This window comes from Antechinus flavipes, chromosome 3, assembly GCF_016432865.1.
Source record: "Antechinus flavipes isolate AdamAnt ecotype Samford, QLD, Australia chromosome 3, AdamAnt_v2, whole genome shotgun sequence".
In the NCBI taxonomy this organism is placed as follows: domain Eukaryota; kingdom Metazoa; phylum Chordata; class Mammalia; order Dasyuromorphia; family Dasyuridae; genus Antechinus; species Antechinus flavipes.
Window position 1 is genome coordinate 597,798,986 of NC_067400.1, and position 18,972 is coordinate 597,817,957.

At 34.3% G+C, this 18,972-nt stretch overlaps 1 protein-coding gene across 3 annotated transcripts in view; it reads left to right on the forward strand.

Annotated features, from left to right (window-relative positions):
• The window catches only part of RERE (arginine-glutamic acid dipeptide repeats), a 577,800-nt gene that overhangs the window by 258,701 nt on the left and 300,127 nt on the right, over positions 1 to 18,972 (forward strand). For 2 of the 3 annotated variants that reach the window (XM_051988633.1, XM_051988634.1), the window contains exons 3-4: positions 710 to 780; positions 15,892 to 16,017. In XM_051988633.1, coding sequence (XP_051844593.1) covers positions 710 to 780; positions 15,892 to 16,017 — 197 coding nt within the window. The remainder of the gene's footprint in view (positions 1 to 709; positions 781 to 15,891; positions 16,018 to 18,972) is intronic. The other variant, XM_051988635.1, reaches the window with a different exon arrangement.

The window sequence follows — 18,972 nt, forward strand, 5'->3', positions numbered from 1 at the left end:
ACTGCAGAAATAATTACCTTACCTCTGCCATGTCAAATGTAATTTGAAAAAGTGCTCTCTTCTCTGTGGACAAGCTCATATAGTTTATTTCTTTTTAGATGTAAAGGGTTGCCTTATTTTTCTTTAAAATTAGAAAAGAACATATGAGTACTTTTAAGTTTTAATAAGAAATTACAAGAGATTTAGATGCATTTTATTTCCTTCCTTTGTTTTAATACTAGTTATGCTCCTGGTCTAGCTCAATAGGACTTTGTTTTCATTTCCTTACGGAATGTTCACTCAAAGTACACCAATACTTTAAAAAATTTAAGCGGATTATTTCTCTTCTTTAAATGGGCAGAATAGTTACAGTTGGTAGTTTTAATTCTAACCTAGAAAAAGAAGAATAGTATTTTGACTTTGGCCCAAATGTATATAGTTTGTGTCCTTTATTCAGTCATTTCCCTGGATCATATAATAAGATCTTTTACAAGGATTTCTATGACATATTTGTACAATTCTGTTACCTCTGAGAAAATTGTCTTTAAAAAGAAGACATTTATTATTGGCATTTTCTTGAATAGTTTGTAAAGTTGCAAGTTATTTTAAACAATTATTCCCAGATATTATTTACATATATATGCTTTGCTTATTCAGTGGCTTTAATAAGAACTTTTATTTTATCCTAGTGACAAATTACATTGTTTTAAAATTTCTTTTTCTCTTAAAGACTGTGTGTATATTGAGAGTCGAAGGCCAAACACACCATATTTCATCTGTAGCATTCAAGACTTCAAACTGGTAAGCATTGTTTTACTATGTTCTTTATTTTACTCCATCCCTTCTACGTTTTCTTTTGTAGTTTAACTCATTTTCCAGTTGCTTCTTTTACTTATTGTAATCTGTTGTAAGCTCTGTATACTGATTGCATGGTGGTTGAGAACTGAGGTAATTTCATAATGCACTTTATCATTGGGCATCAGCATTTACTGAGCTCTTTGCTTTTTAAAGTTTTTTCTTATGATTACATTTTTAGCATTATATTTAATTTCTAAATTTCTTTCCTTAACCATTCTCTAGTCCCTGAAATAAAGTGAATATATAAGAAGGCTGATAGATGTTATAGTAACAAAATATGAATAGGCCATAGATTAGTTTTAAATAATAGATCCATAATAGGTAACTAGAAGTTGTTAGGGATTTTTGGAATTTTTCCCATGGAAGTCTATTTCTAGACGATTCATGATTATTAAAATTATAATCTTTGGGACTGTTTTTAGAAACATGATATAAGAACACATGGAATATTAATATTCTCAGAATAGCACTGCTTCAGTTCTTCAACTTTATTTTGTGAAGCAGAAAAAACTTGTATGTTTCAATTTTGATTATGAATTTTATATAGTGTGAATTCTAATAATGACGATATTGAAGATTGATCAGTAGTCACCTAAAAGTTGTGAAATAGTTAATAAAAAGTCCAGAAAGGCTCTACCTTAGGAATATTTTTGTTGGTTTTTGTTTTTAAAATGAGAGGAATATTAAAATTGGGAAGAATGGGAGGAATGTCCTGCCAAATGAATAATTTCTGTATCTATTATATAGCTAACAAACATTTTCTTGGGTGGGTAGGCTTTTTTTTGCTTACCTTTGGTTTTCTGTAGTAAGGCTTCACTTTAGTTCTGTGTCCTCTTTTGTTTTAAATACTTAAAAAAATGTAATGTTTATATGTAGAAATGAGTTTCCTTTTTAATTTTTTAAAATAGCTTATTATTGAGAATTTCTTTCTTTCCCCGCAACATTTCTCATGCTGCCTTAACATTTGGGAACACAAGTTCATCTTAAGTTTTGAAGAGTTTTCTTTGGAATTTTTTTCCTGTTTGCTGCTTCCCTGGTCCCTTTTATATATGTGCATCTTAGTCACTAAACTAAGTCAGTACCACTAGTGGAAAAAGCTTTAGTATGGAATAAAATTTTAATGATTCTTTTTTTATCTACCAGTTTCCACTAATGCGCTAAGCCCCATTTGTACAGTTTCTGCCCATTAGCAGGTGCCTTCATGTTTGAATGGAATCCCCCATGAAATGCCAGATTACAATATGATCGTTGCCATTCTAAGCAAGAAGTTGCTGCTGAGCTCCAGTAATTGCTCAGGGTATTAACAGCAATAAAAGTCTGTTGTCAGCCTTGGTCTAGTGGAACACATTAAAAGCTGGCTACAGAATCAGTGTTTGGAGCAGGGGATGAAATGTTTTGATACCTTTTTTATTCTCTGTGCTGTTTCTTATGTTGTTATTTTTAGTCTGCATTAATCACACACTTTGATTGGCTGTATAAGAGCAGCAGTAGTGTGCTGATTTCTGCTTTGGAAAGAAATCACTTTTTGGTCTTATTTTCTTTATTTTAGTTCTTATGAGCATTAAGGGAATCTTTTCTGAAACAGTTCATATTAGGAATGCGTTTTTCCCCTCAATAAGGTTATTGCTGTACGATGATTTTAGAGAGGAGTTATTATTGAACTTCTGCTAAGGTAGATTTATTCAAGTTTTCACTTGGGTCAGAAGATGGTTTAGTCAAGGCTGGATTGAAGAAGATTTACAGTGATTCTCTTAGGTTAATTTTTTTTTTTTCTAAATTCCAATTTTATTTTGCCATCAGCAAAAGATATCAAGTAGAGAAAAAAAAATTAACAGCTTTGAAATGTCATTGGCTAATTAAGTACATTATCTTTTTAGTTATAATGCAGAAGTGGGTGAGAGACACATCTGAATCTGTTTTCCGAATTAGAATTAAGCATTTTATAATGCTGGTTAAAAGATACTCATTTCTCACTGAAGATTAGCTACCTTGGATACATTTTCAAATCTAGAATAAAGAGCTCTTAATTGTATGCCCATTTAGCTTGGGAAACAATTTAAAAGATAACTGACAATTGAACAAAAGGCCATAAATTGAAAATTAGGCATCAGTTCACATCTGTCACCAGTCACTTTCTCTGATTTTTAATATTTGAAAACTGTGATTCAAGGATATCTTTGTGTTGATGATTTTTGGAGGAGTAACAGGTTTGCTATTGACTATTATACTAATGGTCTTGTGGTATGTCTGAGTCTCAGTTTCCTCATCAGTATAATGTGAGGATGTGTTGCAGGATAGCCAAGGTTTTTTAATCCAGATATGTCTCATTGACAGGTATGTGAGATTACAGAAGCCACATTTAGGTTTATCAGCATGGCTTATTTTCACACATTTGGGGTAGTTTGAAGTTTCTGTGGATTGAGAAAATTTGGAGGGTATGTATGTGTGTGCCTATGCGTGAAAGGAGGCTAAAAAAGAATATAATTAAGGCCTTTAAATATGAGAACTATTTTTCCTGCCTCTTTTTGTTAATTAATGACCTTGATTACTTGATTAATCTAAATGTTTCCCTTCCTTCGTGTTTTGAAATACTTTTGTGTTCCTATGTAGCATAGAATTTTTTAAATAGAACTTTTCAGAATATGAGATGGCATGCATACACACACATACACGACACACAAATTATTCAGTCCTGATTGAATTTGTGTCATACTCAAAAATTGTATAAATGCTTTTTTTGGAGAGGGGGTTTCTATTACATAACAGTAAGAAGGAAACATTTAAGAAATTTACTAAGGGAAGATTCAAAAAATATTTTTGAGGTTTAACATCTTTCTATGTGCCAAGCACTGAGTCTATAAATATATTGAGAGATGAAATTGTGTGTGTGTGTGTGTGTGTGTGTGTGTGTCCCTATATTCATGTATGACATCATAGATTATTTTGGGAGGGTGGACACTAATAGCTGAGGGAATCAGTACTTAAATCAAGTTTAGGAAGTAACTAGGGATTCTATGCAGTTCATGTAGAAGGAGGCATTCTAGGGTTTGGGGGCCAGCTAGTACAAAGGTATTGATATGGATAAATGTGTGACCTCTGTGTAAATCAACACATAGGCTATATTATTGCTGATTCTTGTTCACTGAAGAGCATTACATATATGAAAATTGGAAAAGTAGGAATTGCTTTTGAGGAGCTTTGAATGTTAAACAAAAGAGTTCATATTTTATCTTACAGAAAATGAGGAGTCACTTGAATTTATTGAATAGAGACGTTATATGGTCTAAACCAGTGTTTTGGGAAATTACTTTGTTAACTGTATGTAGGATAGATTGGAGGGGAGCAATGCTTAAGCTAGGGGTATAAAAATTGGAAGGTACTGCAGTAATGTAGGCAAGAGGGGATGGGGCCTAAAATGAACATCGTCACTGAAAAGGATGCTATAAATTTGAGAGCTATTGTGGAAATTGTAATGAGAATATTTGGGGAGTGATTTGACTTATGCATAGTAAGAATAAGAGTCAAATATAATACTTATAATAAAAATAACTAATGTTTTTTATAGTGTCTATTATGTGCTAGGCAAAGTGCTAGGCACTTGACAAAAATTATCTTATTTGATGCTTACCTGGTAAGTATGAATTGTTGAAATGAATCTATAACCCCCATGTTATAGATGAGGAAATTGAGATCAAAAGAGGTTTGGTGATTTCACAGAGTAAGTAGATCTCTGCGGCTTTAGTTGAATTCAGTTCTTTTTGTTTCTAAGCCTAGCATTCCCTTCACTGCAACACTAAGAGAAATGTTGCTGCTGTCAGGAGGCAAAATTCAGACTTGTGCTTTGTTTTGGTGAATGATAGTGAGTTTTGTTTTGGAAACGTTTCACATGTTGTGTAATATCTAATTCAAAACATTTAATAATCACTTAATCTTGTGAACCTGGAGTCAAGGACAGAGAGCCACTGCTATTGTATGCAGAGATATCTGAATGTGAGAGATAAAAGTTCAGCAAAGGAGACTGCAGAGAGGTCACATGACAAAGGCAGCAAGTGAGCAGACAGAATAATGTTAAGAAAACTCAGAAAGGAGAGAGTCCAGGAGGTAAAGGGATAAAATGTATCAAATAAGAAAGCATATGGAAAAGAAATTACTAGATTTTGTGTTAACTTTTGTGTTAACTTTAGAAAGAGCTGTTTCAATTCTAGTGCCCTTCCACCAGAAATTCCCTTTAATTGTCAATGTCTATGTTCTAAGAGCATCCTTCCCTATGTTGACTTAGAGTAGGAAGAATTTCATATTTGTTTGTCTTTAGTTCTCCTATCTGTATCACAATTTCTAGTGTGCATAAGCTTGTAATGCATTTTAAATTTCTGAAATCCCTTTTCTAAAGTTTTTATATGATTGGCCTAATGTCCCTAGTTTCTTATAAAAGTTAATATCTGAAGGAAGCCAGGGAATCTAATCCATGAGAAGAGAATATTTATCAGGTATTTGGGACATCCTGTATAAATATCCAGAAATAGCAGATGGAATGTCTCAGAGCTCAACTGTAGAGTTTGTGGAGGAAATTACCTTGCACATATCTGGTAATAGAGACTTATGCCTGATTGTGAAGGTCTTTAAAGTCTAGACAGTGGGGGGGAAAATAAATTAGAGGGGAAATTGTTGCTAGATATTTATTTTTTCCATTTATTTTGGACTAAGTAACCGATGAGTGAATCTCAGGGATTAACTGAAAAATATTAGTCAGAGTATTATTATTTATCATTTGATTAGTATTCTAATGCATATGGGTTATAGGATGACTTAAGAGATAATAAGACTTGCTCCCTGAGGGATCCTTTTGACAAGAATTCTAGTGTGGGAGGCTCAGGGAATCTGGACAGGATCATGGAATTGAGGGCCTTGTGTTGGAGTTGCTGGTCTTAGGCTGTTTGATGAAGCAACTGCAATTGTGGTGGTAATGAACACTGAATCCATGTTGAGTAAAATAATTGTATGGAATTGATGGAAAAGGTCACATAGGAGATCGGTGTTTGAATTAACGGTGAGAAACTGCCTTCTATCCTTGTCCTTCAGAAGAATTATGGTGTCCACAGTATGGAGCTACTGGTAAATCTGGTATGAAGACAATTATCTTGTACTTGTGGAGCAAAGGAATTGAATTTATATAGAATGACAGTTCTTACTCAGAGATAGGAATAAAAAGAGAAAATGATTTTTTGTAAGGGGTAGCTGAGTCACTCTCCAGTTTAGCTTACATTCTAAATTGCACATACAGTTGACACATTGATAATGGTTTACTTTTCTTTGTTTATAAAGGCATTCTTGAACTTATTGTCATTAGGAAAAGAATTTGCTTCCTAAGTGTGATAGTTTCTTCTGAGCTATTCACTTTTTTGATAAAAGTTGTGACCAAGAGCATGCAGTTACCAAGTGACTTAATAGTTCTTCAGAAATAATTATTGAAGTAGGTTCCAAAATATAACCCAAGGTAGTAGAGGCAATTGGAGGAAATATAGAAATGTGATTTCATTGAGTGTGAGGGAAGGGGAGAATTCATTGATAGATAAGGTACTTACTTAGGGTTTTTAAAATTGCAGTACTTAGCAGCTTACAAAAAGGGAAAGAGCAGACAAATCCTTGTGATTGAAGGCTTTGAACTCTTTGTTGTATGAAGGAAGAAGGAGGAAGAGGTGAGTTCATCATGTATAAAATGAGACGTCCAGTTAATGAAGTATGAGTGAAACCTTGGCTCAAGGCAAGAAAAATAGTGACAGACTGGTGGATTAAGCAGTCTGGTCAAGCTTACATATATTTAGGGTCATCACTGTCATTTTGGAGTCCCCAAGAATATCAGTAACATTAGGACATGAAGAAGGAATCAAGCTGTTTGTTAATTTAATATTTAATTATTAAGTATTTCTATGCAACCTACTCTTTCTCATTGTAGGTTGATAAAAAGTTGAATGAAACAATTCTCTTCTTTTAAAGCTCTCAAGAAAGAGTACCACTTTAGAAAATGAAACAATTCTCTTTTCCCTTGAGTTAAAATGAATGTTTAATACTATCCTTTCTTAGAACTGTAGAGAACTGTGTCCTCTGTAAAGAATTGGGTTTTAATTATGACCAGAAGGTAAAAAGTTTTAGAATGGATTCTGATCTGTTTTGTGGTGGTAGACGTTTAACAGATTGTGGAGAGGAGTGAATAGAGGAGTATGTGCCCTTAAAATACCTTTAAAATGAATCTTCATTAACATTTTCTTCTTCACTATAAGTCTAGGCCATCCAACAGAACATTAGATGCTTCCTTTATTTGTATTATTTGATGATATATTTGATGCTAATACTGAAACTCAATCAGTTTCTATTGACTTCAGCACATTTTTGACCTTTTTTACGTACTCTTCTCTTGGAATCTGCTTTTTTTTTTGGAATAATGCTTTTCATATTGGTTTGCTAAGAACATTTTCCCAGCTTTTTAATTAATCTTTGAGCCTGAATCTTTTATATGTTTTCCTCTTTACTTAAATGGAGTGTTCTACTACCTCCAACAAACAGTATGTTGCATGACTAGCAATTAATTGACTATATTACATTTAGTATTATGAGGTTACAAAATTCATATAATTGTCAATTTTAGTCTAGAAAATTTTTTTTAGTAGTGCCTACCATATGCTAGAAAAAAACAGTCCTTCAAGAAACTTATAGCTCATTGGAAGAAACAATATCTGTATATGTAAATATGTATGATAAGTGTATGTAAAGGAACGGGAAAGCTTTTAGAGGGGTTAGTGATATTTGAGCTTGGCCCAGAAGAACACTAGAGATCCCAAGAGCCTGAGCTGAAGAGGGAGTTCATTTCATGTAGGCTGGGATGTCATGTGGAAGAAACTCTCAGAACTCAACAGATGTTTAATAAAAGCCTCTTGTGTCACAGGCTAGGTACTAATCTCTTGGGTTGCAAAAAAGCAGCAAAGAATCGGTCCTTACGGAATAAACTGTGTCCTGGAGGAGATGACACATTTTTATAAGCACCACAAATATAGATGCAAAGTAAATAGAATGAACTTGAAAGGAGAAAGCCTCAGCAGCTGTGGCAGCAAGAAGATCCTCTTGTAATTGTTGGCATTTGAGCTGAGTCTTGAAGAAAACTAGGGATGATGAGAATTAAGGGATAGTAGGGAGCACGTTGAGAGTCTTAGTAAAAGCATAGGAATGGAATCTGGAGGATTCCATATATAAAGAATATATATTCCTTATAAGGGCTATAAGGAACTGCAAATAGAACAGTTTGGATAAATGGTGTTTGTGGAGGAGAAGGATATGTAATGATCATGGAAAAAGAGGAGCTGTTTTGTAAAGAGATAGAAATGTTTAAAAAAAGAAGAAGAAGAAGAAGAGGAGTTTCTATTTGATCCTGGAGGTAATAATATGGATCTTCTGAAGTTCATTCAAAAAACATTGAGTTGTTTATACCTGTTCTTTAGAAAAATCAATTGTGTGGCTGCTGTGTGGAGAATGAATTGGTGTGGGGAGAGTCTTATGGCTGGACCATCAATAATTATGAGACAGTGACATTAAGCTATTGTCTATGTGACAAGTAATAAAGATCCCAACTGTGACTTATGTGAGGATGGATTGAGTGAAGGTAGAAATGAAACTTGATACACTGGATATGGGGGGGTGAATTAATGAGAAAAAAGGAGGATTGCTTAGTGAGGTGTTATGAGTTCAAATGTTGGAGTTCTTGTTCTTCTCAAAAAACAGGGCTTAGAGGCTTAGAGTCCTCCGAATATCTCCAAATCCAAAGGTTCTGTCCTTCAGCCTCTGCCTCTGCTTTCTTCAGCTTCCAACCAACACAGAGATGGAATGTCTCTCTTGTCTCCTTCTGGGGAGCCCAGCCACCAACTACAGTGGTGTGAGATGAAGATGAATCTGGTTGTCCACTGAACTCTCACTGGTAGCTTTAAGCTCTGCCACCAGCCAGCCTATCTAATCCTATCTAGTCCTCTAATGTGAAGATAAAGTTGAGATTGAGAAGGGAGATAGTGAGGCTAGGTACTGAACTAATTGAGAAAGGAGAGACTATGACTAGTGGAGTGATAAGAGTGCAGAAGCAATGAAATTCAAATATATTGGTGTTGCAAGCTGATGTCTTCAAAGAATTTGCATGTTTAGACTATCTCCAAGCAAAGAGGCAAAGATTTCATTATGCTGATGACAGTTGGCTAATTTCCAATTTAGCTCCATTTTCTATCTTCCAATTTGCTCAAGCTTACAACCTCTGTGCAATCCCTTCATTTCTCTCATAAACTCACCCCACATATCTAATATACCATCAAGTCTTATAGAACACCCAGAGATTCGGTTCTTAGCAGGAATTTGGCCTTTTGCTGGAGTCTTATTCACCCTCTCTCTTCCAGCAACATGATTAGGTACTGACTGTGGATATCCGTGTGAAAACTTTAAAGGAGAGGTTGCCTAATGATGGTGGTTTTTGGGAAAGTGGAAGTGGCACAAGTTTGCTAGTACTATATATATAATGTGGAGAGGACAATAATAGATCTGAAGTGATTGCTAAGAACTTTCAGTGCCAATAAGATGAGTTTCTATTTTATCCTAGAGGCTATAGAGACTAGCATTTATTGAATAGGTCATGAGTCATATTTGTGCTTTAAGGATAGTTACTTTGGTGATTGGGGAAAGAAGACTGGAGACTTGAAAAGGGAAAAACATTAGGACCCTTTGGAGTAATGGATCACCCAACTAGGGTTTAATAGGTAGTAATAGTAATTTAATAGTAATTTTCCTTTGTTAAACAGATTTCTTCTAAACTTTTTATTTAACTATTTTTGAGTATTTTGGAAAGTAGAAAAGAGTTTTTTAGCTATTTCAATCATATTATAGATTTAAAGCTGGAAAGGATTCTTAGAAGTAATTTGGTCCAATTCTCAACCCTTTGATTTTACACTGGAAGAAGCTCCAACCTGGAAAGTTAAAGCGTCTTGCCTAAGGGTCTCATGAGATTGATGTGGTAAGTAGGGCTTGAGAGGCTTATATGGCACACAGTTAAAAAGAAGTCATTTCACACTGTTTGGGATGATTTTTGCTGCCTTGAAATAAATTTACTTCAAATATAGTCATTGCCTCTTAAGATGTTTATAATTTACTGTATTTGGGGAAACAACTTTTCATAGAGTCCCATTAGCCCATCTTAAATGAAGAAAACTGCTAGGAAGTTTTTACTATGTGCTTCTCTTATAGGTTTCCCCTTTGCCTTCCAATTACACAAAAAATTATATTTTAATTTTTGCCTTAAATATGTTGTTTGCGCTTTTAGAAGGTTATGAGCTTCCTAATATAGTGAGAGATTCTGTTTTCAGAAAGGGGATTTTTCTAATAGCTTCTGTGATGTTTCTTGTGACACCAAGAATATGGGTTTATAGCGGGGATAACGGTTTCAAATATAGTCTCATACAATTAATACCTGTATGGTCCTGGTCAAACTACTTTACCTCCCTTTTGCCTCAATTTTCTCATCAGTAAAATGGGGATGATAACAACAACATAGGGTTGAAAAGAGCTTAGTACATTGCCTAAGGTAGTAGGTACTTAATAGTTTTACATTCCTTTCCTTTTCTCTCTCTTGTTAATGAACTGTTTTTTTTTTCAGATGTAATTATCCTATTCCATCTTTTAATTTCTTTAGTAGGAGGTGTTCTTAGTTGTTTTCATTCATTCATTCATTCATTGGCAAGCCTGTTGAGCTTAAGTGACTTGCCCAGGGTCACACCACTAGAAAGTGTAGAATCTGAGGGCAGTTTTGAACTCTTAAGTCCTCCTGACCTCAGGGCCCCAAATCTACCCATACTGTCCCATTTCCCTGTTCCCTTAGTTATTCTTATTAAGAACTGGAAAAAAAAAAAAACAAAAAAACTTTTTTTCTCTCATAGAACCACATAAAGGAAAGGAACCCAGTTTGAGTGTATGGGAGGTGTCTCAAGATTTAAGCTGAAGAATAGATCCAAGAATATAGCAAATCTCTGGAAGTCTTCAAATGGAGACTGTTGAAGAGTAAATTCCTGCTTATAAAAGAGTTGAGCTATTTGAACTTTCATCATCTGTGACTATATGGATTGCATCCAAATAAAGATAACATTCCCAAAATTACTTTCTTGAGAAGAAAAAAATTAGGTATACTTAAGACTAGCTATAATTGCACTTAGGTGTTTTACAAAACAGGCTTGGTGTTGGACTTCAACAGGGCCTCTATTTAAAGCCGTGTTGTGAAACTTATTTTGAGTTGATTGTTTTACTTTCTTCTGATTTCAGTTGATAATATTAGATTAAATCAAATACCAAATTATTCTTTAAATCCAACCTGAGTTAGAGTCTAAGTATAATAATTTGGGGTTTTGAATACTGGTTCACTTGAGAAGTTTCCCATTGTTACTTGTGTTGCTGGTCATCATCTTGACGTTCATAACTTGTCTGAATCTCAGTCCCCTTAAACCAGTTCGGCCTCAAAGATATTTTCAATTCCTTTAAATGAAAAAGTAACCTGATTTGTGTGGGCAGTAAGACTGGAGCCTGGGACATTGCTCTTTCTATCGTATAACTCTTATTTCACTTAGTTAAAAAGCTATCTTTTAGGATTCCTAGCATCTCTTGGCTTTGATAAGCCACATTGAGAGCTGGATTGGAATGATTATGGGCTATCAACCTTACTTTTTCTTCTCATAAACTTTTGGGCCACCAAGACACCACCAGACATAGCAACACTTTACCAGGGGTCCTCAAACTTTTTAAATAGGGGGCCAGTTCACTGTCCCTCAGACTGTTGAGGGCCAGACTATAGTGAAAACAAAAACTTTGTTTTGTGGGCCTTTAAATAAAGAAACTTCATAGCCCTGGGTGAGGGGGATAAACATCCTCAGCTGCCACATCTGGCCCACAGGCCGTAGTTTGAGGATCCCTGCATAGTTGAGGCCTGTGCAGAAACCTGTAGCACTTAGATCCTGGGATTGTCTTGAATCTTACTCTTCTGTCGGAACCCCTTTTCCAAATTTCTCTATCAAGAGATCCTTGTCAAGAGGAACACTTCTTTCCTGTTACCCAAATTTGCAGCCTTGGTCTTGTCCTTGATTGTTGATGTTTTCTTATCTTTCACCCGTATATACGTCTACATTGTGACTCATCTGTTTTCTCTTCTGATGGCACTCTTTGTCTATGACTTCTTAGAGGTCCTACAAAGGAGTCCTTTCTCTAAGATTTTAAATCGTTATATATTAACAAAGAATATAGACTAACTATGTTTTATTCTTCATTTGTACTTAATGAGTGGCTTACCTCCTTTTCCAGTTTTATATATTTTTATGCTCTTCTTGCATATGAATTGTGTGAGTAATGTGCTTTAACTTGTAGATATCTCATTTTTCTTAATGCTACTTTCTTCTGCCCCTAGTTCTAATGTTTCCCTCAAAATAACTTCATTAAAAAATTCTTATACAGTAAATCAGAATTCTGTTTATTTTAATTGGAATTCTCTCAATTTCTATTTTGGCACTCTAACTGAAATACTCTTTAATTAATTCATCCATTGTTCTATCACGAAGCTGCTCACCCTTGTCACTAATGTGGATAATTGAGAATTGAGTGTATTAAGAATATTACAAAATAGTCATGACAGTTTGGAAAAAATTCTATTTCAAGGCTTGCAATGATGATTGATCTATTTGAGAAATAGCATTAATCTTCATCGCTTCTTACTTTAGAAATCTGAATGAAAATATGGAAAGAACATAGTACTGCAATCTGTTCCTTGTTTTCCTCCTGTGGGACTTTTTCCACAAATAATAATTAGTATATTATATAAGCCTGTCTATTTGAGAGTATTGTTTCACTATGTGCTTTTTTGATTTGGGGTGCTCCAACATCAATTATTAATTTTTAATTCACATAGGAACTGGTTAGGGACATGCCCTGTGATTTCCTTGTGCCAAGAGTTTCTTGATGAGGATCCTATTTTGAAAAGAAGTCAGCATCTTCTGTGTCCCTGAGACATAGAGAAATGATTGAAGTTTTGAGAGCTTAAAGGATTTGCCTTGGTTTACCCAAGCTAGTGTATATCATGGGTTTGACAGGAATCCCATTGCCTAATTCATTTTCCAAACAATAACATAGTTATTGTTTGTTTTCCTTTTATTTATTTATTTATTTTTGTACTTGAGAGGAAATCCTGTAGACAGTACAAGTGAGAAGCTGATACTCTTTTCTAATTTGCAGCAGTTAAAATAACATTCCCTTGACTAGCTGTATTTAGAAAGAATCTTCAGCATCAAGGAGTAGTGGAATATGCTCGTTTTATCCCACTTCAATAATATGGGAATTGTTTGTAATTTCTTGAATTCTGTGTGAAAAGAGTATGGTGAAATCCTTCAGTCTCAGATGGTGATAAATATTTTTCCTTTGAGAGGAAGCATTTGCTGTTCGTATATATTTTTTGAATATCTTATCTCCATTGGTGTACAATGATGCTTTATTGAGGGACAGTGATGGTAGCCTGAAAATGGGGGTGATTAATCTGGTGATGACTGGAAAAAAGAAAAATATTGATGCCAGAGTATAAGGGAATTAAATGACTTTGATCTTTTTTTTTTTTTTTAAACTCTAGATGCTGCTTCCTGACAGTCTTCCCTTACTGTTGCCCATCTTGAAAAAAACAAATAGGATTTAAATATTAATAATTGATTATTGCTCTGATATACAGTTTTATTTTTTCACATAATATAATTGTTTTGAAATGCTATGACTTTTTTGTTATGGGAAAAAAATCTAATTATTTGCTACATTAACATCAAAACTGGTTTCTGTACCAGAGTAAAAAGCTCTGATGGTTGTTCTTTTTTTATTTCTTAAAAAAAAAAAATCATGCCAAACATTATTTTTGAAAACTGCCTTGCTGATCCATTTTTATAACTTGCAGTATCTAATGAAAAGATTAGCAATTTAGCATTACAGGTAGTCTGTAAATGATATGGGTTGTATACCCATAATCAGTACATGGTCTTGCAGCATAAACCTTTACCAAAGATTTTATAAATCAAGAGTGACAAGGCAGCTGATGTACTTATTGACCTGATTTCAGCAGTGCTGCTGAATCTTTATTGAATTGTGTTGGTCTTCTTGTCTATGTTTAAATATAGATAAATCTTTTCTCAATAAATCGCCTAATGAACTTCATCTCAATTAACCAGAATGCTGGAATGAAGTGTTCTGCTTAATTGAATGTTTTAAAAATTAACTTAACAATCCTTTTGATTTTAAATAAAATATTTTTTTGAAAAGTAGTTCACTTCCTTGTATTCATAGAATATGCAGCACAGAAGATAATTGTATCTTTCATTGATAGCTAGGGTCTTCCTTTTGTTGAATTTCATCATTTTGACTACATTGTTTATTGTATTTATTGTACTGTAGTTTTAGAAGACATTGGTGAATGACTAACAGGAGGTTCTTTTTTTTTTTCAACTTATAAATCCTCAATGTAATAAGATTGTTTTATTATAATCTGCCTTTTTTTTTTAAGTAAGTAGTTTATAACTAGAATTCTCAAAAAGATTAATTCTCTGAGGACTACTTGCTTTCCAAAGTGACTCACAGTAGCATTCAAGCTTCTAGTACATTTAAAATATTTTTCTACTTACAAAAATTGTGTTTAAGATGCAATATTTCAATTCTTCTACCTATTTCTCATTTTTTCCTGGCTTCCTTTAAGTTTTAGTGGTGACTGGTGCATTCTACAGGGGAGGCCTTTCCCATTCTCCTCAGCCCTAATGCATTCCCCTCAGAAATGACCTCTCAACCACTCTAATTATTTCTTTTATATGTAAGTATCTATATACTGGTTGCAATTCTATTAGAATGCGAGCATCTTGAGGGCAAGGGCTATTTTTACTTTTCTTTGTATTCTTGTTACTTGCCACAGTGCTTGGACATGCCACATAGTAACCTCTTAATAAAATGCTTTTTAGTTGATTGAATGATGTATGCCTAAAAGTAAAAATTCAGGTTGTGTGATAATTTGACTCCTAATTTTTAAGTTGATTTCCTATATCTTTGGGATTGTGTTTAATTATTTATTCTATTCCGTTACCTAACTCTTTTACATACTACATATGTAAAAGACATTTTGGATATGAATGGATGCTGCGTATTCACACTTAGTTCCATACATCATTTGTGAATTATAAAGATCATTGTGGAACTCAAGATAGCACAGGCCAAAAGCTGTTTTTAAACTTATCCTTTCTTAGTGTGTCCCTTTAAAAAATAAGTCTGACAAGTCAGCTATATTACCATAATAAAATTTTATTTTAGTTTTTGTGATCTGGACTTTAGTTGCTAAATTTACCTATCAGCATTTGTGGATTGTATGTATAGAAATCTCTCTCTTGGATTTGTTTTAAAAAGTCCAAATTTCTAATTCTTGACAAACTATAACTAAAATTACAGAGAAATGAGGGGATGGGTCAAGGCTATTCTGTTTTTGTAGAGTCCTTACTTTCCTGAGCATGAGCCCTTGTTTTGTTTTTCAGTTGTCTAGAATATTCCTGTATGTATTGTCCTGTATGCTTAGTTTATATGTGCAGGTCATTTCTATAGTTTGTGTTCTTAAAGCTCTTTTGTTATTTTATGTATTGGTGATCTTCCACTGATAAGTGCTTTTATATTGGATCATAGATAGTATGATTATTTTTGAGAGGCACATGCTATGCTGCCTATTGACAAAAAGCTCATTAACATGTTTGAAAGACAAGGATATATATTTCTGTTTGTAAGAAAATAATAGGCAAAATTTTGATCAATTCAAAAGGGCCACTTACATGAAATATTGGTACTAATATAACTTCAGAAATGGTTATATATGAGAGGTACCAAGATAATCTGTTACAAGAATATTGTATCTTAATTTTTTTCTGCTGAGTGCCCCTAACAACCAGGATGAGAGGGGCATTGGGCCTGTTAACTTAAGACTCTTTTCTTTTTTAGGTTCACAACTCGCAGGCCTGTTGCAGATCTCCAACTCCTGCTCTGTGTGACCCCCCAGCATGCTCTCTACCGGTGGCATCACAGCCACCACATCACCTTACTGAAGCCGGGAGAGGGCCTGTAGGGGTAAGGAGAATCCCGTTTTTAAAAGCTATCAGTATTTTATATCCCATAGGGTATAAAATAGGCGTATTACCTGTCCCCAAAGCCCCCTTTGAAATGTGCTGTATTGTATGTGGTTTTAATGGAGTTTAAAAAGTACATGCACAGAGGAAACAAAATACGGGAATTGCCTTACCCCTTTAGGACCGTTTCAGACTTTTTGGGTTTTGGTGGTGGGGTATGATGGCACCAGCAGAGAGCATGCTGGGCTGCTGCAAGGAGCAGGAGCTGGCAATCAGCAGCGAGTATGAAGGTTGGCACCTGAAATGGGGAAAGATGGGGGTAAGTTTGAGTCCAAGTGTGGAGTCTAAGTGTGCTTTTACCTAGACTCATTGGATCTATAGCACATAAGTCTCAGTGCTTTCTTCCTGCCCATCTTGACAAGAATTGTACTGTTGTGGCTGAGAAATAGCTATTAATCTATTTTTTTGGATTGTCTTAGTTTAGTGTAGTGTCATGATCATTGAATTGAGGACTTCTTTGTCTTTGTGCAAGCCACTTCTCCTTTTTCTTTTCTCAGTTGCAAATTTGGGGCATTTGACTTGTCTTATTTAATGGCTTGTGTAGGTCTAAATTTGTGACTTTATGATTAAAAACACAAATGATAGTATGAGTTTTGCAGATCTGGATCAGAGAGCCTATTCAGAATTGTAGTTTTTTTTCCTATCCTGGTATAGGTGTAGTCTGTATGTAAAAGTCTTGAGGTTATAGAATGAAATATTAGCAGTATTACACATAACATTAGGAATTGTATTCTCTTTCCAGCTCTATTTTCTCTCTTTTCCCTTTCACCTCATTGTCCAGTATTAGGAAGTAGTAATGTGTTGCTTTTGTTTTTTACATTGATAACATTTAGAAGACATTTTTCTTGCTCTTGGTTCATTTAGGAAGCTTTAAGTGTGTTTGTCTTTATATAAGACATAATTCCATCATTCAATTAATTGGCTTATCATCTAATTGGAAACTCACTATAAAGTTTATGCAACAATTATCAAATAATGAAACATTTAGTATAGTGCTAAAATCTGTGATATTGACTAAATATAGTAGGATTTAGAGAAAAGATTCAGCACCCGTATTAGCCTTTTTTTTGGTCTATTCTAGTTTCAAAGTTATTCAGAAAGCATAAGCAAAGTCTTGAGTTGTGCCCTTCTTTTTGCCTAATATGGTTCTGGCTGATAAACTTTTTGCCCTTGTTTTTTTTCCAGTTATCATCATTGCATCCATCCCAAGGGTCCTGTCCCCTTCCCTTCTTCAGAATGATTTCTTTTTATGTCAGAATTTCTTTCTTCAAAGTTTCCTGTCCCTCTTGGCCTGACTTGATAATATAATAGATTTATTGTACCTTAGTAGAAGGCTGCAGACTCCAACCACTTCATTTTGAGTGTAGAAAAATTGAGGCCCGGAGGGGCTGAGTGCTTTCCCAAGACTCACAGAGTGTCAGAGTCAGGTATTGAACCCATTTCCTCCTGATTCCAGGTCTGGCACTCTGTCTACATCCTTCTAATTGCCACACAGTAGTTTTTGGACGCAGGAGCTTTTGTCTCTCTCCTTTGCTTTGAACCCTTTGAATTTTATCTCCTCTGTTGTAAGCATCATTTCAGGTGATACCTAGCTTTTTTGGCATCTAATATCATGATTTTTGTGGCAACTCCCCCCTTCGTTTATTGCTTTTCTGTGTGTCTGTTTCAAGAAACAATTCATCTTTTGATGTCCATACAACCATATGTTGTCCATACAATCAATTACCCTCGTTGCTTCCTTTTGGAGTAGAAAAAAATAATCATCAAAATGAGATAGGGATTATTAAATTATTAAATGCTCTTGTTATTCAAAGAGTCCCAACAGAACTCAATAATACAAATACTGTAACTTCTTAGTGGGTAATTAAAGAGTTAGAACAGGTACTAGAGGTATATGGGTCTGGGCAAAACCCTAGACCATCCATTTATATAATGCTTTTAAGGTTTGTGACACACTTTCCTTCAAACAATTCTTTGACCTAGACAGCAGGTACACAGCTATTATCCTTGTATATATGGGGAAATTGACTCTCTCTGAGATATATTGACTTGTAGTTTGTTACACAATTTTAGATTTCTGAGGCATAATTCTAATCTAAGACTCTTGGTTCTAGGATCTTGTTTTGTCTACTGTCACATTTTTTGTAAGATCCTTAAAGCTTCCCTACCCTCAACTCCCATTACTATATGCTTCTTTACTAGGTTTATGATCTGTTTCCCAAACTACTCTTTTTTTTTTTCCTTTTTCTGTCCAGGTAGCTTTAATATTATTGCTTCTTTTCACTTGCTTATTGATTTTTGTTTACCATTGATTGATTTTGATACAGCACTCATCTTTTAGTAAACAACCTTTCATGGTGCCTTTTCTTATTAAGTAAAACTAATATGTTTCTGGCTGATAAACAAATATAACTGAGCCTTTTCAGTTTATTTCTAAACCAAAAAAAAAAAAAAAAAAAAAAAAAAAAAAAAAAAAAGGAAAATATCAATTGGAACTAATATTTACTCCCATTCATTTTCACTCAAGTTTTCTCCATAATGCTTCCTCTTTCTGGTTGCTAGATTTCCTTACTAATGTATTCTTCTAGAGCCATAATGGGGTCATGTATTTTATCTCTTGCTATCTTATTGCTATCTATTCCCTTTGCTTGTTATCATACTTTATGATTACGTGCATGTAAAACATCAGAATCTGAGTTCCATTGCTGACATTTTTTGTGTGTTTTATTGTAAATAACTAGGTGTCTCAATTGCTGTTTTTCTTTATACCTGTATCTATGCAGTTATATCTAGTAAGTTTTTCTTTCCCATTCTCCAATTATTTTAAAGCTTTCTTTATTAGATTTGCTAAATTCCAGGTAAATATATTTTTCTATTATTTAGTGCACACACCATT